Source organism: Ovis canadensis, chromosome 5 (genome assembly GCF_042477335.2).
Source record: "Ovis canadensis isolate MfBH-ARS-UI-01 breed Bighorn chromosome 5, ARS-UI_OviCan_v2, whole genome shotgun sequence".
Classification (NCBI taxonomy): domain Eukaryota; kingdom Metazoa; phylum Chordata; class Mammalia; order Artiodactyla; family Bovidae; genus Ovis; species Ovis canadensis.
Window position 1 is genome coordinate 81,795,275 of NC_091249.1, and position 25,287 is coordinate 81,820,561.

Below are 25,287 nucleotides of genomic sequence, written 5' to 3' on the forward strand. Positions count from 1 at the left end.
TACAACTTTCCAAAACTGAACCAGGAAGAAATAGAAAATCTTAACAGACCCATCACAAGCACGGAAATTGAAACTGTAATCAGAAATCTTCCAGCAAACAAAAGCTCAGGTCCAGACGGCTTCACAGCTGAATTCTACCAAAAATTTCAAGAAGAGCTAACACCTATCCTACTCAAACTCTTCCAGAAAATTGCAGAGCATTCTATGAGGCCACCATCACCCTAATACCAAAACCTGACAAAGATGCTACAAAAAAAGAAAACTACAGGCCAATATCACTGATGAACATAGATGCAAAAATCTTCAACAAAATTCTAGCAATCAGAATCCAACAACACATTAAAAAGATCATACACCATGACCAAGTGGGCTTTATCCCAGGGATGCAAGGATTCTTCAATATCTGCAAATCAATCAATGTAATTCACCATATTAACAAATTGAAAAATAAAAGCCATATGATTATCTCAATAGATGCAGAGAAGGCCTTTGACAAAATTCAACATCCATTTATGATAAAAACTCTCCAGAAAGCAGGAATAGAAGGAACATACCTCAACATAATAAAAGCTATATATGACAAACCCACAGCAAACATTATCCTCAATGGTGAAAAATTGAAAGCATTTCCCCTAAAGTCAGGAACAAGACAAGGGTGCCCACTTTCACCGCTATTATTCAACATAGTTCTGGAAGTTTTGGCCACAGCAATCAGAGCAGAAAAAGAAATAAAAGGAATCCAAATTGGAAAAGAAGAAGCAAAACTCACTGTTTGCAGATGACATGATCCTCTACATAGAAAACCCTAAAGACTCCACCAGAAAATTACTAGAGCTAATCAATGAATATAGTAAAGTTGCAGGATATAAAATCAACATACAGAAATCCCTTGCATTCCTATACACTAATAATGAGAAAGTAGAAAAACAAATTAAGGAAACAATTCCACTCACCATTGCAACAAAAAGAATAAAATACTTAGGAATATATCTACCTAAAGAAACTAAAGACCTATATTTAGAAAACTATAAAACACTGATGAAAGAAATCAAAGAGGACACTAATAGATGGAAAAATATACCATGTTCATGGATTGGAAGAATCAATATAGTGAAAATGAGTACACTACCCAAAACAACCTACAGATTCAATGCAATCCCTATCAAGCTACCAGGGGTATTTTTCACAGAACTAGAACAAATAATTTCAAGATTTGTATGGAAATACAAAAAACCGCGAATAGCCAAAGCAATCTTGAGAAAGAAGAATGGAACTGGAGGAATCAACTTGCCTGACTTCAGGCTCTACTACAAAGCCACAGTCATCAAGACAGTATGGTACTGGCACAAAGACAGACATATAGATCAATGGAACAAAATAGAAAGCCCAGAGATAAATCCACACACCTATGGACACCTTATCTTTGACAAAGGAGGCAAGAATATACAATGGAGTAAAGACAATCTCTTGAACAAGTGGTGCTGGGAAAACTGGTCAACCACTTATAAAAGAATAAAACTAGATCACTTTCTAACACCCCACACAAAAATAAACTCAAAATGGATTAAAGATCTAAATGTAAGACCAGAAACTATAAAACTCCTACAGGAGAACATAGGCAAAACATTCTCCGACATAAATCACAGCAGGATCCTCTATGATCCACCTCCCAGAATTCTGGAAATAAAAGCAAAAATAAACAAATGGGATCTAATTAAAATTAAAAGCTTCTGCACAACAAAGGAAAATATAAGCAAGGTGAAAAGACAGCCTTCTGAATGGGAGAAAATAATAGCAAATGAAGCAACTGACAAACAACTAATCTCAAAAATATACAAGCAACTTATGCAGCTTAATTCCAGAAAAATTAACGACCCAATCAAAAAATGGGCCAAAGAACTAAATAGACATTTCTCCAGAAAAGACATACAGATGGCTAACAAACACATGAAAAGATGCTCAATATCACTCATTATTAGAGAAATGCAAATCAAAACCACAATGAGGTACCGCTTCACACCAGTCAGAATGGCTGTGATCCAAAAGTCTGCAAGCAATAAATGCTGGAGAGGGTGTGGAGAAAAGGGAACCCTCTTGCACTGTTGGTGGGAATGCAAACTAGTACAGCCACTATGGAGAACAGTGTGGAGATTCCTTAAAAAATTGCAAAGAGAACTGCCTTATGACCCAGCAATCCCACTGCTGGGCATACACACCGAGGAAACCAGAATAGAAAAGACACATGTACCCCAATTTCATCGCAGCACTGTTTATAATAGCCAGGACATGGAAACAACGTAGATGTCCATCAGCAGATGAATAGATAAGAAAGCTGTGGTACATATACACAATGGAGTATTACTCAGCCATTAAAAAGAATACATTTGAATCAGTTCTAATGAGATGGATGAAACTGGAGCCGATTATACAGAGTGAAGTAAGCCAGAAAGAAAAACACCAATACAGTATACTAACACATATATATGGAATTTAGAAAGATGGTAATGATGACCATGTATGCGAGACAGCAAAAGAGACACAGATGTGTAGAGAGGACCTTTGGACTCTGAGGGAGAGGGAGAGGGTGGGATGATTTGGGAGAATGGCATTGGAACATGTATACTATCACGTAAGAAACTAATCACCAGTCTATGTTTGATGCAGGATACAGGATGCTTGAGGCTGGTGCACGGGGATGATCCAGAGAGATGATATTGGGTGGGAGGTGGGAGGGGGGGGTTCATGTTTGGGAACTCATGTACACCCATGGTGGATTCATGTCAATGTATGGCAAAACCAATACAGTATTGTAAAGTAAAATAAAGTAAAAATAAAAAAATTTTTTTAATAAATAAATAAACAAATGGGACCCAATCAAACTTATAAGCTTTTGCACAGCAAAGGAAATCACAAACAAAATAAAAAGATAACCTACAGAATAGAAGAATGTATTTGCCACCAAAGTGATGGACAAGGGCTTAATTTCCAAAATATTCAAACAGCTCATACAACTCAACAACAAAAAAACAAATGACCCAATTCAAAAGTAGGCAGAAGACCAAAACAGACTTTTCTCCAAAGATGACATACAGATGGCCAAAAGCACATGATAAGATGCTCAACATCACTAATTATTAGAGAAATGAAAATCAAAATTACAATGAGGTACCATCTCACACCAGTCAGAATGGCCATTATTAAAAAGCCTACAAAAAACAAATAGTGGTGAGAACATGGAGAAAAGGGAACCCTCCTACACTGTTGGTGGAAATGAAGGTTGGTACAGTCACCATGAAAAATAGTATGGAAGTTTCTCAGAAAACTAAAAATACAATTATCATATGATGCAACAATCCCACTCCTGGATACAGATCCAGACAAAACTATAATTCAGAAAGATACATGCACAGCAGCCAAGACATGGAAACACCTAATGTCCATTAACAGATGAATGGATAAAGAAGATGTAGTACACACTGCTATATTTAAAATATATAACCAACAAGGTATACTGTAAAAAAAATTAAAAGATTCATTTAAAAAAGAACTGTGTATGTCAATAAGTGTTAACAACATGAAAAAAAGATGTGGTATATATACATATACAATAGAATACTACTCAACTATAAAAAAGAACAAAATAAAGCCATTTGCAGCTACATGAGTACCACTAGAGATTATCGTACTAGTGAACTAAGAAAGACAAATACCATATAATATCACTTATATGTGAAATCTAAAATACAACACAAATGAATCCACCTATGAAACAGAAACAGAACTGTGGACATAAAGAAGAAAGTTGTGGTTGCCAAAGGAGAGGGGATTGGCGGAAGGATGGAGTGGAAGATTGGGGTTAGCAGTAGTGAACTATTATATATAGAATGGATAAACAACAAAGTCCTACTGTATAGTACAGAGAACTGTATTCAATATCCTCTGATAAACCATAATAAAAAGAATATGAATAGAATATATATATAACAGAATCACTTTACAGTACAACAGCTGTTAACACACTATAAACCAACTGTACTTCAATATTTTTTTTTAAATTTGCTGAAATCAAACTTGTAGAGTGGAGTCAAGTAAGCTCTGGCTTAAAAGGCAGGAGATCCATCAACTGATGAATGGATAAGCATAGTGTAGTACATTCATACCATGGAATACTATAAAGCAATAAAAAGGAATGCAATACAGATGCATGCTATACAAGATGGAAAAAACTCAAAAACATTACACAGTGAAGAAGCCAGTCACCAAAAAAAAAAAGACAATACTGGATAATCTCATTGATATGAAATATCCGGAGTAAGCAAATCTATAGTGACAGCAGATTAATGGTTGCCTAGAGCTGATGGCATTGGGGAAACGTGGGGAGTAATTGCTTACATTCGTTTGCTAAGGCTGCTTTAACAAAGTACCACAGACTTAGAGATTTAAAAAATAGAAATTTATCATCTCACAGTTCTAAAAAGTTAAACATAAGATTAAGGCACTGGCAGGGCCATGCTCCTTTGAAGATACTGGGGAAGGATCTGTTTCAGGCCTCTCTCCTAGCTTCTAGTATTTCTTTGGCTTGTGGCCACATAATTTCACTCTAGTCTTCACATGGCATTCTCCCTCTATGCACGTCTGTGTCCAAATTTCCCCTATTTATATGGACACCAATCATACTGGATTAGGTGCTATTCCGGGATGACCTCATCCCAACTAATTACATCCAAGATGACTCTATCTCCAAATAAGGACACTGATGTTCAAGGGGTTAGGACTCTGACATATGACTGTGAGGGAACACATTCAACCTGTAACACTGCTAATCGCTTCTTTTTAGAGTGATGAAAATGTTCAGAAATTAGAATATAATGATGGCTGCACAACTCTGTAAATATACTAACACACACTGAATGGCAAACTTATTTAACCAGATCAACTATGTGGTATGTAAGGTACATTTCAATAAAGCTGGTAAAAAAAAAAAAAAAAAAAAAAAAACCACAAAGTTTGGATTTAAAGCAACTGCCCAAGCTCAGCAACTAACCAGTTAGTGACAGTATGTGAAACAACTTCTCTCAACACAGGCAATGGGTTTAACTTACACAGAAGCCAAAAGCAAAGTGCCTTTATCTACCTACATGTTCTGTGTAAATTCCCTGTGATCCAGTGGTTCACATCTAGGAAGTGATCCTCCAGAAGTGCCTCTCAAAGAACATGAAGGTGTCCACTCTAGCACTATTTGTAAAAATGGTGGAAGGAGGGGGGGGAGAAAAAAATTGCTTGAATACCCAACAAAATGGGTGATTATATTAATCATGGCATCTTGATTTTTACTGAATCTGAATGATGGGTATATGGGGATTCATTATATCATTCTCTCTACTTCTGTGTGCATTTGATAATTTTTCATCATCAATCAGTTCAGTTCAGTTTAGACACTCAGTCATGTCCGACTCTTTGCGACCCCATGGACTGCAGCATGCCAGGCCTCCCTGTCCATCACCAACTCCCAGTTTACCCAAAACCATCATAAGAAATTTTAAGTTAGTTATGGCATACACATACAATGTACTATCATACAGACATTAAAAATGATCCCATAAATTTACATAGAAATATATCCATAATATACTCCCAAACTGTGGTATAGCCTTTGAGGAGGAATCTGTGGAATGGGAAGTACAATTAGTCAAAAGTTAAAACATGTTAGACATACATGCTATATGACCTTGCAGTTCTACTGCTAGGTATTAATCCTACACTAATACTTGCTGCTGCTGCTGCTGCTGCTAAGTCACTTCAGTCATGTCTGATTCTGTGCGACCCCATAGACGGCAGCCCACCAGGCTCCCCAGTCCCTGGGATTCTCCAGGCAAGAACACTAGAGTGGGTTGCCATTTCCTTCTCCAATGAATGAAAGTGAAAAGTGAAAGTGAAGTCGCTCAGTTGTGTCCGAATCTCAGCGACCCCATGGACTGCAGTCTTCCACGCTCCTCGGTCCATGGGATTTTCCAGGCAAGAGTACTGGAGTGGGGTGCCATTGCAAATATGTTTAAAGATTATGCATAAGACAATTACTGCAGCATTACTTGTAACAGTGAGAAACCATTCAGTGGAATCCTCTGTCATCATTAAGAAGAATGAAATAGGTCTATAAATAAGCTAATGTGGAAGGGTATTGAAGCCAAATAATTAAAAAGCAAATTACAGAATGGTACATAAAGTATCATCTCATTTATTTTAAAACCTTATTTTGTTGTTCAGTCACTAAGTCACTTCCAACTCTTTTGTGACCCCATGGACTGTAGCCTGCCAGGCTCCTCTGTCCGTGGGATTTCCCAGGCAAGAATCCTGGAGTGGGTTGCATTTCCTTCTCCAGGGGATCTTCCCGGCCCAGGGATCAAACCAGAGTCTCCAGCATTGGTAGACAGATTCTTTACTACTGAGCCACTTGGGAAGCCCAAAACTTTATTACTTGTGTAATTTTTTCTAGAATTTTATTATCAATGTTTCAAACACTCCAAAAATTTCTTCTGTAATTTAAGAATTGATGATTCTCATGCTGTATTTCAAAAATTTTTTTTAAAATAGATAATAAAATTTAGGCTATAGTATGACCCCATTTGCACAGAGTTGGACATGACTAAAGCGACTTAGCAGCAGCAGCATGACCTCATATGGATAAATTTACATGGAAATATATACAGGGTTAAAAAAAAAAAACTATGTAAAATAGTATGCTCACAGTAAATGTTCACTCATTGGATCCCAGCTATGGTTATTATCTTAAGGTAAACAGATGATGGTCAAGGGTTCCTCAAACTCAAGAATCAACTCCCGACTTCCTCCAAGTACACAGCTTCCCTTTGCTCTGATAAAGGTCCATCTAAGGCCAACAGGGCAGTTGACAGCTTCCTTCCATTCATTTTACCCTGTGCTCTTGCTGAAGGGCTGCCAGGAGAAATAAGCTTGAGACAAAAGAAAACCATGGACATCCTTCCTGGCTACACAGGCAGCCCTGGCTGCAGGTCCCTGGAAGGAGATAGAGCCGGAAATGGTGAACAAATTCTACCTGCTTATCAGACAGTTCAGAGCCTCGCCTAGGGAGGGCACGGATTCTGCAGGCAGAGACAAGAGGTACAGTTTGGCCGACTGGACAGCCCTGCAAAGCTGTATTCTGGAGATACAGTTAGGTCAAACTGGGCACAGCGGGGGAGCAGAAGTGAGTTTCCTCCCAAGGGCAATGGACTTTAAGGTCGTCTTCCTAATTACATTTGGAAACCACCTCAGGGGAATTCCCTCTTACTACATTCTTAAATGTTTTTCCCATTCTGCAAAATACAAATAGCGACTCTTGGGCTCTCACAGTGCACCAGGCACAGAGTAAGTCCTCGAAGAGCATTGCATTATTGATTAACACACAACATCTGACAGTTCAGTTCAGTTGCTCAGTCGTGTCCGACTCTGTGACCCCATGAATCGCAGCACGTCAGGTCTCTCTGTCCATCACCAACTCCCGCAGTTCACTCAGACTCACATCCATCAAGTCAGTGATGCCATCCAGCCATCTCATTCTCTGTCATCCCCTTCTTCTCCTGTCCCCAATCCCTCCCAGCATCACAGTCTTTTCCAATGAGTCAACTCTTCACATGAGGTGGCCAAAGTATTGGAGTTTCAGCTTCAGCATCATCCCCTCCAAAGAAATCCCAGGGCTAATCTCCTTCAGAATGGACTGGTTGGATCTCCTTGCAGTCCAAGGGACTCTCAAGAGTCTTCTCCAACACCACAGTTCAAAAGCATCAATTGTGCACTCAGTTTTCTTCACAGTCCAACTCTCACATCCATACATGACCAATGGAAAAACCATAGCCTTGACTAGACGGACCTTAGTCAGCAAAGTAATGTCTCTGCTTTTCAATATGCTATCGAGGTTGGTCATAACTTTTCTTCCAAGGAGTAAGCATCTTTTAATTTCATGGCTGCAGTCACCATCTGCAGTGATTTTGGAGCCCCCCAAAATAAAGTCTGACACTGTTTCCACTGTTTCCCCATCTATTTCCCATGAAGTGATGGGACCAGATGCCATGATCTTCATTTTCTGAATGTTGAGCTTTAAGCCAACTTTTTCACTCTCTTCTTTCACTCTCATCAAGAGGCTTTTTAGTTCCTCTTCACTTTCTGCCATAAGGATGGTGTCATCTGCATATCTGAGGTTATTGATATTTCTCCTGGCAATTTTGATTCCAGCTTGTGCTTCTTCCAGCCTAGCATTTCTCATGATGTACTCTGCATAAAAGTTAAATAAGCAGGGTGACAGTATACAGCCTTGACGTACTTCTTTTCCTATTTGGAACCAGTCTGTTGTTCCATGTCCAGTTCTAACTGTTGCTTCCTGACCCACATATAAGCTTCTCAAGAGGCAGGTCAGGTGGCCGCTATTATTGGCCCCATCATGTGGATGAGGAAACTGAGACTTGCAAAGGTAAAGCAACTTGCCAAAGCTTACACCTCCAGTAGGTACAAGGAGCCAGGCTCTGAATCTAACATGCCAAGGTTACATCATCACAATCCACTGAAATCCAAATCCAACTACGGAAGGCAGAAGGAAAGGGAAGAAGGCAGGCAGAATATCAGAGAACAGCAAGTGTTCATTGAAGAGCATACTGAGTAAGGACAGGGCATCCATGAGGCAATCTGAGGCCACAGCTAAGAGCCTGGCTTGGAGTCAAAGAGCTCTAGCTCCACCCTTCCGACCAAAGTAACTATGACCAAGTCGGGCTGCCACATGCCTCAGGGTTTCCATCTGCCAAACAGGACTAACACAGGTAACGACAACCCACAGGGTTGCTGTGATGATTCAATTAGATGAACTATGCAGAGACTGCACAACAGAGCCTGCTATAAAGGCATCTCCTACTTTGTAGCTGTTACCATGATTGACAAGATCATTATCCCTTTCTGATGATCATTTCTCAGCCAGAAGCTGCCTAAAGGCAGATCGCATCATACAACATGACCAAGAACTCAGGAAATGCTGACAAACTATAACCACACATGCTATGTCTCAACGTGTTTTTCTCTTGTCACTCTTACTTGAAAACACTCACAGGGGCCATATGCAATGGTTTGCATCACCAAGCCACTTTAGAAAACATCTGTTCATGATTTTACATTAATGAAAGTTAACATGTACTGAAAACCAGCTTACTTATGCACCATAATGATACTAAGCACATCGTAATACATTATCCCTAAGGCTCACAGACATCGTGGATTTGTTTCCTGTGCCCAGTGTGTGACAAATTACCAGAAACTGGGTGGCTTGAGACAATAGAAAGTTAGCGACTCCCCCGGTAGTCCAGTGGTTAAGACTCCATGCTTCCACTGCAGGGAGCACACTTTCCATCCCTGGTCAGGGAACTCAGATCCTACTTGCCCCAGCCAAAAAAAGAAAAGAGAAAAAAAGATGAAAAAGAAACCAGAAAAAAAAATTTTTTAAACAACAAAAAGTTATTCTTTCAGGGTGCTGGAGGTCAAGAATGCAAAGTCAAGGTGTTAGCAAAGCTGCACTCAGTCTGAGAGGTTTCACTCCTGGCCTCCTCCACCCTCCAGTGGGCTGCCTGTATTCCCTGGCTTGAGGCTGCATCACTGCCCTCTCGGTGGTCACAATGCCTTCTCCTCTTCCCTCTGTGAGCAAATCTCCCTCTGCCTTCCTCTTACGAATACTAGTGACTGAATTTACAGCCCACCCAGAAAATCCAGAATCATCTCTTCTCAAAGTCCTTCATTAAGTCACACTTACAAAGATTATTTTTTGCCACATAAGGCAGTATAGTCTCATGTTCCAGGGATTAGAATGTGGGTCTTTTGGGGGGTAGGGAACATTTCTCAGCCTACCTTATCCACAATGAAGTTATTTTCATTTTCTATGTGGAGGTAAAGTATAGTAAGAAGCAACTGGACCTGAGTTTGACTCCTGGCTCTGCCTGAGAGTCTCCCCATTTATAAAATGTGAATAATACTCATACCTTCTCAAGAGGGTTGCCACGAGGATTAAATACGATGGTACGTGGAGTGCCTTTGCACAGTGCCTGGCCCTCAGTTAATGCGCGGCCATTATGGTGCCTACCGAAGAAGAAACAGCATTCGGAAGACAAGCGACTTGCTGAAGGCCACCTAACCAGACAGCGTCAGTGCCTGGGACTGAACTTGGGTCCTTCCAGCACCAAAACCCAAGCCTGTCCACTATGGATCAGGCATTTTGCCTTACATTCTCACAGCCTTCAGAATCAACACATCTCTGGGAGGTGGGAGGAAGGCTTAAGAAGGAGGGGATGTACGTATGCCTATGGCTGATTCATTTTGATGTATAGCAGAAAGCAACACAATATTATAAAGTAATTATCCTCCAGTTAAAAAGTTAAAAAAAAAATCGACGCTGTAATCGTTATTACAGTTGTGGATGCTGCCTGATACTCCCTTCCAGCTACTGTCTAGCTGCATCCACACAGATCACCATTTCCAGTTACTGAGACTGAGTTTATGCAGTGGACCCTAACAAAGCAGTCATGTTTCTAATGATTCAGAAATAATGGAGCCCCTGCTTAAGCAGGGGTGGGGCTGAGAATTTAGCTTGTAGAAAGACCACATCACATTGGCTGGCAATCCAGTCTGCAACTCCAGGGGTTCTGGGCAACATGGGAATCGTGAGATCAATCTCCACCTACAAAGCTACAATTGGAAGCTGCATTTCAGACAGGACTATGTGGTCTCTCTGGGGCAAAGTGCCTAACCTAGCACTTAGAATTTAAATCTACTTATGCATTCATTGCCTCAGAGTCAATGCAGCAGGGTTAATTCCAGTTCCTGGTACTTCAAATATATATATATATATATTTGAAAAAAATTTCAGCCACTTGGAGGCAGCTCTCTGCAAATTCTGATGTCCCCACCCATCTATCCAACGGTTTCCTCAGTGCTGGTCTAACGGAGTTATAGGATCTCAGCTGCAGGGAATGGGGAGCCCAGCTGTGTGCTGAGTTTGGAAAAACATTTTGAATACTTTGGATCTGCCAAATACTTGGTTAAAGAACGATATCCTCCAATTTCTTAAGCCATGTGTATTTTAAGTGAAATGTAAGCCATATGTCTGTGACTCATTTAAATGCACTTCAGTGAAGCATGGTTTACCAAGAGTGCTGGGATATGCCTAAGCCTTTCTTAAGCTTCTCTTTGATCCAGGAAATTGAATTCTGCCAACAATAAATGAAGCTCCTGACAAGAGAGGGTCAAAGAGAGCTGTCCTTTATCCTAGATAAGATGTTAAAGTCTATTCCTCACCCACAAGGAAGCAGGGAGCCGGGAAGAGGTCTGTGGTCTGGGTAGTATGCAGAGTTTTGCTCCAGATCAACTATGTATTAATATTACCACCAGACCTCCTTGGAAGAGAAGTGCAACAGTAAGCGGTGGTGACTAACCCACCCAATCTACTGCTGAGAAAACTCCTCTTCTGCCTTTCTCCCCTTCTTGGGTTCTCCAGTATTATATATGACTCAAAAAGGGTTGAAGAAAAAGAGTCAAGGAGCTGGATCAGTCCATTAGCGGTGAACGACTATTCATTTTCCAGGCTGCAGCTTGATTTCCAGGATAACAAAAAGTCTCCATCCCTAAAATATCTCCGAGGGACTGAAAAGAAGTTAGAGATACGAGGAGAGACAAAAGTCAGAAGTAGTGGTAGGTACAATAACCAGTAAACCTCCAAATATCTAAATTCTGCCTTGACAATTACTATTCCCCCTGAGGTCTGGAGGTAGATATACACACAAAAGAAAACAAACATCCACTCTTATTAGCCAGCCGGTACAAACTGTTTCTCTTTCGTTAACAGGGCTGTGGTGAGACCAAGGTATATCTCTCCCTTTCCCAAGCCAAAACCTAAATCTTAGCACCATTTAGACTCAAGGGAGGAAGACCAATGAAGAGATGACAGTTCCAGAACGTGTTTAAGGGATGAGCAGAGAGAAGTAGGTGGCCGAAGGTCCTCTGGGCACGGCGCCCACTGGCTGGGCTGCTCATCTGCTTTTGAAGGTGACCTTGTAATGTAGTAACATAGTCAGCGAGCATCCTGCAAGCAGGTTCAACAGTTCAGTGTGCCCTCCTTTGGGGAAAAAGTGAGAAGGGAGAGAGTCAGGGCCTGCATCTTCCTGGAGGCATCCAGATGTCCAGATGCCTACAGTGAAGAAAGACTCCAATTGATATCAGCAAACAAGTTGTTGTCCAGTATGGTTTCTGGATTGATGAGGCAGTCCTCAGTGTCTGGGGGAAATTACATGGAAGACAAATATTATGGATTTATGCCTCAAAATTGCGGGTTATGAAAATAGCAGCCTGTAATTTCTTCCCTGTAATTTTCCTCCTTGTGTTTATGTTGCTTAAACAATGGGTCCTGAGCTAGCAGTTCATCCTCAGCTTCTGTGGTTTTGGGGGTATTTGCCTTTATCCCACTGCCCCCTCTTTCCAGGAATGTCTCCAGAACTGGGGAACAAAGGCCCTGAGGCAGGGACTTCTTTTTCATTTTCCACTTATGCGGTGTCCCTTAAATAGGTAATGCAGGAAAGGCTCTTAGAGCCTAACTGGGACAAACCCCCCATGCAACAGATGAGAAAGTGGAAGCCCAGCAGGGCCAACTGACTTGTTGACCAATTCCACATCACCTGTCTCTGAGCTCAGTACTCTCTCCACTGTACCAGAGTCCCAGTCACAAGCCAGGCTCTGTTAACCACAGCTATGCACCAACATTTGCAAATGATCAGTATAGGTGTGAATAAATATAAAACTAAGGAACATATGCTGAAATTGAAGCTCCAATGCTTTGGCCATCTGATGCAAAGAGCCGACTCACTGGAAAAGACAATGATGCTGAGAAAGATCGAGGGCAGGAGGAGAAGGGGGCAACAGAGGATGAGACAGTTGGATGGCATCACTGACTCAATGGACATGAGTTTGAGCAAACCCTGGGAGACTGTGAAGGACAGGAAGCCTGGAGTGCTTCAGTCCACGGGGTCACAGAATCGGACATGACTGAGCAACTGAACAACAAAAGGGAACATATATTTTATTAGAGCAGAATACTACCTTCATCTCTTCAGTTTCGTCTATAAAAATAACTGTGGAGCAGCATGTACAGTAGTCTCATTTCTGCTCTTGCATCATCACAAAAGTAGCAGCTTGGCTGTGCTTCTGTGTGACTGTGCCTACGAGTATCTATGTGCATGCTCTCACACACAGAGAACGGGTCCATGGCAGGCCCACCAATCATTCACAGTGGTTTCTCCCTGTGGGCAGGAGGCTTTCATTCTTTTACTCATTATATTTTGGTAATGCTACAAGTTTTACAATGAGTATGCATTGCTTTTGCAATTAAAAAACCAGAAGCAAGAAAAAGATAGCAGCTGTCTCCTACAGGGTATACAGAGTACAAGTCAGGCACTGTGCTGGCCCCCTGACAGGCGCCATCTCATTTTGTCCTCCCCATGGCTCTAAGTGTGGAACTCAAATATATTATATCCCAGATAAGGAAACTGAGGCTTGAAAAGGACATACAGTTAGTAAGTGGCAGGGTCAGGATCCCACATGGAAGCCACATTCAGATATCCTTGTGATGTCACTCTTTACCACCTGCAATCAGTAGGGGAAAGGGTGTGTATCCCCCATGGGAATGTCAGCCGTTTATCCTGAGCTGCCTCACAGTGGAAAAAGGCTGCCGCTGGCCATGCTATGGAACTAAGGCACCTTGGGGTGTCTGCTGCCTGAGCTGAAGACCCATCTGCTATGCCCTCGATCCTGGCCCAAGCCCCACACTCCTGCAGCCTCACCACTGTTGGCAACCTCTCCACGTGTGAATTCCATTAAAGGCTGGCTCACTGCTATTTTGGGCCACGCATTAGCGCTTGGACTTTGATTAAATGAGAGAAGGCCAGACACCTCGGGATGATGAGAAAGAAATGAGAAATGTCCTCTCCCTGCCCTCACAGTTCCAGGAGTCCTTGTCCACCGCTCCTGGGAGGCCTGAGAACCTAACATGTGGGGGAATGTGGTTGGGGGTAGGCCAAAGGAAGGGAAACCTTCATAGTCTAGTAGCGTTTTTGAACTCGGCGGCTGTTCCTGCTCCTTGGAACTGTCATCTCCCTGCTGTTCATGTGGCTCACTTCCTCACCTCCTTCAGTTCTGGACTCAAATATCAATTCACCACCAAGGTTGGCTTTGGCTGCCATTCCAAACAGCACCTCCCTCCCTCTTCGGAGCCCTAATGCTTCTTTGTTTCCTCCATAGCAGTTGTCATCATTTGCTTGTTCATTTATTGCTCACCCCTCCTGGAATACAAGCTCCAAGAAGGCAGAACTATTTTATCCACAGCTGGATCTGCACTACCTGCTCTGGTGCCTAGAATGCTATAGATGTATCCGAGATGGGAAGATGAATGAATCAATTGAGGATATTAAGAATCAGAGCATGAGGATCCCTTAGCACAGGGCCTAGTTTCCCCTCAAATATCACAGGATGATAAAAAGTTTACCAGTTTTTTATAAGGTTTGAAAATCAGAAAAGCAGCACCTCCTCCAAACCCCTCCCCACCCCCCAAGCTGTTTTGAATCCAGGCTCGCACGCACCATGAATGAAAAGGCTTTGGGAAGTAAACACACTAGGAAGTCGTGTGCAGTTGGAGTTCCGCTTGCTAACACATGTCCAAAAACAAAAAGCCCAGTTTAGACGAAAATAGCAGGAAGCCATCCCTAGGGATACCTGGTGAGGTCATATTGCTTGGCTCTGCTGCTTCCATTTTTGTCAGATCTCCTGCCTTCTGCCAATTGGAGGAGGCCAGGAACCATATCCAGCCCACTGCTGATCACTGGGAAACAAGAGAGCTGCTCCCGGCAGCAGACAACTGAACCACATTTCCAGGCTCTCCTCTGGAACCTCAGAATGGGATGGTAAAAAAAAAAAAAAATCACAATAGTAGTCAATTATTTACCGTGTGCTCTGTAAGCACTTTGTGTACATCACTGCATTTAGCCCTCATAGCCACGCTTATGAGGCAGGTGTTACTATCCTCATTTTATAAGTAAGGACACTGAGACTCCAAAAGACCCAGCAATGTGTCCCCAGGTTAATCAGCTAGTGAGTCGAATCTGGGTTTCTGTGACACAAATAATCCTCATCTCATCTCTCCCATTTACTTGCTGTGTGGCCTTAGACAAGCTCCTTTCCTTCTCTGAGCTGAAGTTTCTGCTTCCACGCATAAGACTACTGCACTCAGTGTTTCCCAAGGCATCTTTGTGCCCTAACTTCCTATGAGCTCTTGTAAAGATTACAAAATATGAGGGAAGGATGAGTCCTGGGATCCTTGCCTGGCCAATCCAACTCCCAAGAGTTTGTCCATGACACCAACCCCATCACATGGGCAGCCCAGAGGAAGCTGAGGAGTCAGATACTCTAAATGGAGGCAGGAGAGGACAGCTGAGATGGAGGTAGCAATAGGATATCTTTAGTTTAGAGCTAGAGGGCTGGGACTGTAAGAAACTGAAACAGGCCCTGAGAGAGACTAAGAACACACCCTCTGAGACCCCCCTGCAAGATCAAAGGAAGACAATGCAAGGAGAAACCCCAGGCAGACAGGGCCTATGCTCTCGGCAGACACAGCCAGCCAGGTCTATTCCAGGGAAATAGAACAGAAAGAACACATTCCTGGGCCGGTTTCACTTCAGGAGGAAGGCACAAGGAAAGGACTGCTCTCACTCCAAGGAGGAAAGCTGCAAAAATGACTGCAAAAATGCCCATTTTTCTGGCTTTCTAAAGGCCACCGCATCCTGGAGGCAGAGGAAAGACATGGATGAGCACTGCACACACTGCTGAAGTCATGCTTATAATGCACTTCCAACACCACTCATCCTCCTCCGCAAGTGTCCAAAAAGCCCAAATTTGGAATAATTTATATTCTTGCTTTCCACCCAAGCTGAGCAGTCATTCCCATCCTTCTGGATATGGGAAGGTCCCTATCTATCCCTTTCTTGGCAGTGATGTGTGTGATTACTCATCTGCTTCCAGGAGACTCCACAGGCTGCCAAGAGGACACAGGCAGTTCGCTGAGCCATGCAGCCTTATCTGCAAGGTCTGTGAGGCAGAATGTAAGCAGGACTGTTGATGAGGAGACAGCAGAAGCCTTCAGAGGGCCCTGGCCAAGTAAGGAAAGCTCTCCAGTGCCCAAAACAGACTGGGATTGGTCAAAGAATAGGCAACACATGCAACCGTGCCTTATGTCTATTTATCTGCTCGATAACATCAATCAAGATACAACTGTGCTTGACAGCAAATCAATGTGGAAATATTTCTGAGCGAGGCAGCCACCCAAGACAAATGAGGTTGGGGATATGGAAGAACCAGGCCGATGAAGCCAGGAGACTGCTGCCCATGCCCGTATTGGCAGAAGCTCAGATGTAGCTGAGCCAGAAGAGAAGGAGCAGTCAGGGAGCGTTAAATCCCCAAACACCCCACCTCGCCTCTCTCCTCTCTGCTGCTTTCCTCTCATCTCCTTCACTTCCTGCCATGTGCTGTGCTAGAGCGAGGAAAACAGCTGCCCAAGTCCTCCAGCCCATCCCCTCCTTCATGTCTCTCTGTCTCTCTCTCTCTCTCTCTCTCTCACACACACACACAGACAGTGAATCCTAAGAGGCCCCAGAAATCTCCCCAGCTTGAGGAAATTCAAGGAAGACGGTAAACAGTCCAGTAACTTCACAGCAAGTCAAGAGATGGTGGAAGTGCAGGCTTTGCAAGAATGCTCTCAGTAAACGAACCACAGGTTGACAGCCTGGGTCACTTCATTAACTACTTCCTTCCAAGCCAGTGGCACCTGCGTCCGGCGCTGCCACACAAGTGGGTTGTCTCATTTTAGACAAAGGAGAAGTCCACTTACTCATTCTTCTCCAGGTCCAGGATCAGCTCTCGCCCCTCAGCCATCACCCTGAGCTCCGCTTTGAGTGGATGCTAAAAGAAACAACGAAAGAATGTCAGTTCTGAAAAGCAGGGGCCGAGGCTCCCAGGGAGAGGCAGAGGGTCCAGCCAGAGCTCTGACGTGGATGGAGCCACAGGAAGTGAACGAGAAAGGGTCAATTGCATTTGCAGCCCAAACATGAAATAACTTCAGTCCCAGACGGACCCAATTCTCCTCCCCCATCTGCCTTCTCCTCAAAGACAAAGGAAAGAAACTCCAAGCCGAAATGTGGTGTAAATGCCTGCATGCAGGCCTGGTAAAGGCAAACCCTAAAAAACACGATCCTGGACAGCAAATTTGAGTGGAGTCAGATCTGGGATCAAGTGTAGGCTTCAACACTGTGGCCGTGGAATCAGACATGTTACTGAACCTCCCTACAGCTCAGCTTCATTTGTAAAACAGAAGTAATAGTCAGCTTTGTGGGGATATTGTAAGGACTAAGTGACAAAGTAAACGTAAAGAATTTATTACAGTGCTTGGCACACAGGAAGCTCCTGTTACATGTTGGCTGCTACTTAAGATACCAGGGAAAGCCTCTTCATCATGGACTCTTATTTTATAGTGGCTCTCAGTTTGGATATTCCTTAATCATCTCAGAGGAGACAACTGGAAGAACCTCCAAGTAAGGATTTAAAGGTCCAAAAGATACATTTTACACAAAAAATTTACTAAGAACCAAAGTAGCTAGATACCCAGAATAGACCGTTTAAGGTATCATACAAATGGTCAATAAGCATTAAAAACATGTTCAGCATCACTGGTAACTGCCCCCCATCCAAAAGTATTTTTTAAAGATATCTTTTTAAAAACCAAAGCAACAAAGATTTAAAAAAAAAACCATAAATCACAATGCAGCAGAGTATACTATAGAATGGGCACGCTCACACCCTGCCTGTGAGAATTTAAACTGATACCTGCTCACCAGAAAATAATCTGACAGTATGAACCAAGAGTTTAAAAATGTTTAGACCCTCAAACCCTACAGAAGATTCTATCTGAAGGGAACAAATGGAAACACAGGCAATGGTTTATACACAAGGATGCTCATTATTTACAATAATAACTAATGAAACAAAATCCAAATAATCCAAATGTAGGAGAATGGTTAAATAACCAATAATCCATTCATATGACAAAACATTAGACAGCCATTCAAAATTATGGCTTTCAATCATTTTTAAATTATCAAGAAAGTACACATGATAATGATTAAGCACAAAGGTTTAAAACATAACACTGTATGCTTTATTCATACATATTTTTATAAAAGGACGAAAGTAGAAATAAACCAAAAGGTTACCATAGTTACTTCTTGTTAGTGAGATCATTTGTTGCTATTTAGTCGCTCAGTCATGTCCTACTCTTCTGCAACCCCATGGACTGTAGCCCACCAGGCTCCTTTGTCCATAGGATTTTCCAGGCAAGAATACTGGAGTGGGTTGACATTTTCCTTCTCCAGGGGATCTTCCCGACCCAGGGATTGAACCTGCATCTCCTGCAGGTTGGGTTCTTTACCACTGAGCCACCAGGGAAGCTCAGTGAGATCATAATTCAATTTAATTTTATTTTGTGTACTTTCCCATGTTTTTATAATGGCCTTTTATATTTTCAGAAATGGACTTTTTAATCTCCTTTTATCTAATTATTGTGGAAAATTTCAAAGACATCAGAAATCCAAGTCATCATAAACTTTCATGCTTTAACAAAAGTTCAATTTAGCACAGCTGAACTTTTCTTAAAGGCAGATATTATTTAATTAAAACAGGGTATTTACATATTTAAACATTTTTAAAAGGATTGATTCTTTGGATGTTTTAGATGCACATTCTCCAATTTGGGACCAAGGAAGTGATAAACTCGTGAAGTCTCTTTCAATTCACACGAAGCTCTTGCTAAAGGAAAGCTTCGATCCCTTGTAAGGCCAGCCTCAAAACTTAGTTTTGGCAGGTATGAGCAAGTGCGTCACCTGCTTTGCCACCTCTGGTTGGGGGCCTGCCCTTTCTAAGCACATTTCTCTTCTTATCAGCTTCAAACCCCATTTCCCTTTAGGGTCCTGGGCATCCCTGAGGCTTTTGTGCCACCAACGGCTCTGATGTGGTCCGAACATTGTGATCTTGGATGCTTGTGCAACCCTGTCCTTTGCTTTGTTTTGCAAATTCATCCTACTCACTTCTCTTAAGGGACATGTCAAAAACACGGGAAGAGGAAGCGACAGGGATATTTATGCAAAAACTTGCACTAAGCAATTCACTTCTCTATTTTCTGATGCTCGGATTCAGCTCTACCTATACCTATTTCTGGTTTGTTGTTCACTCTGGGGAGTTCTGGAGCAAGGGCCCTGCCCAATCACATTAAGCATCAGGGACACAGTCCCAAGTGGACACTTGAGGAAACACACACAGCAATAGAGCTGTATCTATTCCCTTTTCTAAGAAGAAGGTAGCCTAGAGTCCACACACAAAAAAGGAAAGTTAACACAAATCAAATCATTGCCACTTCTCCCCCAAAGAGACACAAGTTGCAGCCTGATTATGAATATTTAAGTGGCTAATCCAAAACTATTGCTCTCTAGTCTAGAAGATGCTCAGACACTGATATTTAATATATGATGTTCCTTGTTTCCAGGAGATGTTGCAACCAAAACAATGAAACAGCACTACAAAGATTCATGTAACTTCCCTGTCCAGATTTACTCAGGTTTTTCTCTCGCAACTCCACTCTGTGCTAGGAAGGGGCAACATCACCTTTCCTAGGAAGTGAAGGGAGTTGACCCACTGTTTATACTTCCCCAGGGCAGGGTTTTAAATGCCTTTCTCTTTTGAGGTAGATTAAATAGATCTTCAGCTGTACAGGGTATTGGAAATCTATACTATGTGTCTACATCCCCCTTAAGACATAGTATATGTATATTTAGTATGTAGTGTTCAACTAACATTTGCTAAATGAAGTAATTACATGAATGAGAATAAGATGCCCGACTGAGACCTACCTCTCCTCTCCCTCTCTGACATTCATTCATTTGTTCAACAAATATTTACGATGCCAGGCTAGTCCTACAAAGAACAATGACCTGGGCAGATCCTAGGCAGACAATGGCTGGGAACAAAGACAGGATCTGAGCTCCACTTTGTTTCTCAGGCCCTTCCTGAGGATGCCCGGCATCCCACATCTGGAGAGAACAGAGAGGCATCTATAAAAGTATCAGATCCATTCCTCAGACAATAATGGATAGGCTGGGATATCCAAGATCTTAATTTTTAAAAATAACCTGCTCTAGGATGTCCATCCATTAATTTGTCTAGACTTTTCCTGGAGCTATTTTCAGTCTCTCCTAGTTTTGGATGAAATGAACTCCATGCATTTATTATCTTTAGGATAAAATATTATTTGCTTTCATTTGTCCTAATATTTTTGCTGTAAGTTTGCTCCAAATTGGAGCACTCTTTTGGACACGTCTGCATTCCCCCAGCCATAATTGCACAGATTCTGGGCATTTCTACTCTCCGCTTACCTTTCCAGACTCAAGGACTTAGAAGTCTGAAATCTTTCCTGACACCGCTCTCTCCTCTCTTTCCTACTATAATCTTGCTGTTATATGTTGCCCAATAAATCACTGACTGTTTGAACCCAAAGCACTCTTATTAAGCACCTCTCCTCTCCAGTCCTCTTCCTTCTTATCCCCTCTAAGCCCTATTTTTTTAAATGAGGAAACTGTGCTCAGAAAGTGAAAGGTCCGATAGCTGGTTATTGGCACACAGCAAACATATCTTTCTTTCCTGTCTCACTTGAGCTATAAGAACCAGAACCAAAGACTATCCTAGATGCACAGGTCCTTCCTGCAAGAATGGGATAATGTTTTCTGTCTTATTCCCAATCCCCTCAATGAGGCCTAGCCATTCTGCTAGTGTTGTGGCCCAAGGAGCCTACTGAATTTTAAGATTATTGGATTTCAAGACAGACTTAAGGCAGTACTAGGTCCCTGCGTGTGTGTTCAGTTGCTCGACCGTGTCCGACTCTTTGCGACCCCATGAACTGAAGCCCCTCAGGCTCCTCTGTCCATGGGATTTCCCAGGCAAGAATATTGGAGTGTGTTACCATTTCTTCCTCCCAGGCATCTTCCTGACATAGGGATCAAGCCCACGTCTCCTTGCATTGGCAAGTGGGTTCTTTACCACTGAATCACCTGGGAAGCCCTACCCTGCCTCTTATTTTTAAAATAGTTTGGATTGTCATTTTTCTCTCCAAGTATATCATCTCATGAATAAACTGAAGCACATACTATGCAGAGCAAAAAATACTAATGACAACATTTAGTCAATCCCAATTGAGAGTCAGTGATTTTTGTGAAACATACTTGCATTTAGCTTATGCCAGCATTAACATGGATTTTCATTTCCTCAACTACTGGCATCTGGAAGTGTTATAGTAGGTTGTCACACAGTGAAGGAAAGTCCCGTCAAGGATTTCCAAAAGTGGAGTACACAGAGGACAGAGTGGGCCAGAAACAGAACTAATGGTGATAACCATTAGCACCTCCAGAAAAGTTAAGTAGGTGACCCCCACGCCTCACAGAACAGAGTTGTCAGCTTTTGCCTGGGAAAATGAAATGCTTTGAGTCTTACCTTTTCTCTCATGGGGCTTTCTGCAGTCTTCCACTGAGGTATTATCAGTTCATGCTGCAGCTGGGGGCTGCCTTCCCCACTTCCTCCTGCCAATACAGCAAACACATCACTGGAATCCCAGATCTCTGTACCCTAGCTAAGCCAGGCATGCAGTGCCAACAGGGAAGACTCCACATTGGGGTGTTAGGAGACCTGTGGATTCCAGGCTCCTGGCACTTACTATGGGTCAGGCACTCTGCCAGGTGCTGATAATAGAGTGGTAGATCTGTGTATACTTCACTGGCTTACTTTCTAGAGATGGGAAGAGGATGACACAAATATTCTCATATGGTACAACAGGGTCATAAAATAAAGAGACACTGAAGAGGGGGTACCTATTTTAGGATGATCTTCAAGGATAGCATTTAATTGAGACTTGAGGGACTGGAAAGAAGATGCAAAGATCTAGGGGTCTAAGAGTGTCCCAGGGAAAAGGATCAGCAAGAGCAGAAACAGCTTGGCCTATTTAAGAAATAAGCAGAAGTTAGAAGTAGCTAGAACTGAGCAAATGAGAGGGGAAATTGGCAGATATGGTCAGCAAGACAGATAGGGGGTCTGCTATCACAGAGGGCATGGAAAGTGTCTGGATTTTATTATAAATCCTGTGACTTGGAAGGCACTGGAGGGTTTAGACACAGAGCAATATGATCTGTATTCAGTTGGTGAAAGATCTTTCTGACGGTTGGGTGGAGACTGAAAGTGTGGAAGTGCTGTAGGGGCAGGGATGAGAGTAGAAGCGGGAAGGCAAGGATGGAGCCTTGCCTTGTCAGAGTTGCTGGTAACTCAGACTAGAATGATGTCAGTGGAGAGGAATGAAGTGTTTGGGTTCTGGGTATATCTGGAGGGCAAGCCCCTGGGTATTACTCACATTGTGCTTCAGTTTTCTCGTCTGTAAAATGATATCCACCTGCCCATCTCACATCATTAATGGGGAGAGTTACTGTGATAGTGCTTCCCAAGCCACAAAAGCATCATTGCTTTAACCTGAGCTTCCTAAGGGCAAGGCTGCATTTGCATATCACATCCTACTTTCCAAATAATTCTCACCACCCAGATCTCTGTACTCAACACAACCCTGGGAGATAGGTAACAAGATTTCCTGTTTTTCAAGAAAGGTGAACTGAAATCTGTTTGCGGAGAGACTTGTTCTAGGCAGGGCAGACTTCAAACACTGGTTGCAGACAATCTTAATAAAGTGGTAACTGCTCAAGACCTAAGTAAATTAGTCTCTGGTAAGAATAGGCCACACCCACAGAACTCCTGAGGTCCTAAGTGAGGACTCCAAAAAGCTATTCTTTTCTAAACTAACTACATGAATCACATAGAATATAATGAATTACATAGAAGATGGCCATATTTGTTCTGTTACACTAGCCCAATGATGAGTGATTAATTTCCGTTTTAGATTACTGATACGATGCATTCTCAGTCAAAATACATCCTAAAAAAGTCATTAGACTACATTAGTTATCATATTAGTAAAAATGAGAAGCAATGCATTCATTTACACATTTTCTGAGTGCTTAACTACAGGCCAAACACTATGCTAGATGTCTGATACTCACTGGGGAATCAGAAAGACAGTTTCTGCTCTAGTGACTCTGATAAATCTAGATTCTTTGCAACAAAAAGGAATTATGATATTTAATAGAACATTTAAAGGAATGAAATGATCTTTATGATTGCAAAAATTATGGAAAGCTAGGCTCAGTAATAAAGAAACAGTACAACTTAAGAAAAACTGTTCAAACTTTGGAAATAAAGCAAAAAGAGCAAGTAGGATATACTTTCACATCACATTTGGAGCATTGGTTAGCAGGCCTTTTCACAGATCAGTGAATTATATAGGGAAATGTACCTTTGTTTGCCTTTATTTACTAGTAATTAAAGGCTATATACTCTGCGAAGTTCTCTGTTAACCATAACTTTCAGTCTGGTAGAGATGCAAATGACTCCAGCATAATAAACAGATAACTAAGAATTATGGTTGTTTGGCCCCATGGAGCACTGACCACTTTTATATCTGTCCCAGTACAGGATTTCAACACTGTCTCCAACGCCCCGTATCACTCCTTTTTCCTCTAGTGCTTTAAACTAGCTTTACCATTCTATTCACTGCCTCTCTGAAGAATCAGATCAATCTTTGCCAATCTTCCATCCTATATTTGTATGAGAGTCGTGTTTTTAACTTTCTGAAAATTGTACTTCTGCAATTTCTTGGCGGAATTTACAATCATTGAAACCATGTTGTTGGAGAATGTAACGATGTGGAAATGCTCATAAAGTGAAGTGGAATATGCAAGACACAAAACCGTACATATGGTATGGTTCCAATTTTATCCAAACGTATTTATAGGCACACACACAAAGACTGGAGAAAAGAGGAGAGACTCGGAAAGCAGCGGAAAAGCCAGAAAAACAGAGGAAAAGGAGAGAGAGGGCGGCAAGCCGGGGAGGGATCCACTGTTTTCTGCCTGCTCTGGATCTCCCGCATCTCCACCACCTCCCGGGGGCGCATAACGTGGGAACAAAGCCGGGGCTCCCGGGCTAGGAGACAGCAGGGGCGCGGCTCCGAGTTGCTGCTGGGAGTCCCCAGGTCCCCCAGTCCACCCAGGTCCCCCAGTCCACCCACCTACAAAGCCCCCGTCACCCACCCCTCACCCCCTACGCTCCGCTCCGCTACTTACTTCTGGTCCATCCAGGCAGGGCGAGCACCAGCAGGCAGAGCTGGGCGATGCCCACGCCCCGGGGCATGGTGGCAGCTGGCCCCTTGCGCAGTCGGCGCTCACCAGCACGCGGCCATGCCAGCCCCCTAACCAGGCCGCCGAGCTTCTGGAATCCACCGCGGTCGCCCAGCAGCTCCCAGCCCTCTCCCAGCCATTGACCGTTCGCTCCGCCCCTCAGCTCCACCGGGGCTGGAGGAGGGGCAGGAGGAGGCTGGGTGGAAGCCAGAGCGACCCCTGAGCCTGGCGCGGGGTTGGGGCAGGGGCGGGGGAAACTGCTCAGGTGTCGGCGATCAAGGGAGGGAGACTCCGAGCCCGAGGAAGGGTAGGGATTCTTCACAGTGGGCGTTGCCTGAGGAGGGTTGGGGGCTCTAGTTTGTAGGAATTAAACTGGACCCTTCTCTGCACAGCCCATTTTCTCTGTCCCACGCTGGCCTTGGGTGTCACTCAAGAGGCCGCTCACCAGCACCGGCCTCCACTCTTGGAGGCAGGCTCCGAAAGAGTTAACCTGGCACAGAGAACTAAGTGCTATATGGAGTTGTTTTCTTAGCAGGACACAAATCAAGGATCCTTTCCATCTGACTGGGAGGAGCGGGGTGGTGAAGAGAGGATTCCCAGAGGAGATGACATCTGAGCTCCAGAGGAGGCGAAAATGGAGCAGAAAACCCTAGACAGACGGACTAGGGAGGAAAAGCCCATGGGCTGAATTGGGGGAAACTGGCATTTGGGATGGTTAGCTTTTAGGGGTTTGAAGGAAATTGGAGGGATATGAGACTTGAAAATAATAATAATAATGACTGTCACTTACTGAAGTTATGCTGTTTGCTAGAAAAAGAAAATAATAACTAACACCGAT

General features: G+C 42.9%; 1 protein-coding gene across 2 annotated transcripts in view; it reads right to left on the reverse strand.

Annotated features, from left to right (window-relative positions):
* ADAM19 (ADAM metallopeptidase domain 19) overlaps positions 1 to 25,018 on the reverse strand; it is a 95,498-nt gene extending 70,480 nt beyond the window's left edge. For both annotated transcript variants that reach the window (XM_069592498.1, XM_069592497.1), the window contains exons 1-3: positions 24,396 to 25,018; positions 21,670 to 21,755; positions 16,970 to 17,040 (exon numbers count right to left, since the gene is read on the reverse strand). In XM_069592498.1, coding sequence (XP_069448599.1) covers positions 16,970 to 17,040; positions 21,670 to 21,755; positions 24,396 to 24,462 — 224 coding nt within the window. In that variant the 5' untranslated portion in view covers positions 24,463 to 25,018. The remainder of the gene's footprint in view (positions 1 to 16,969; positions 17,041 to 21,669; positions 21,756 to 24,395) is intronic.
* Between the last annotated feature and the right edge of the window lie 269 nt (positions 25,019 to 25,287).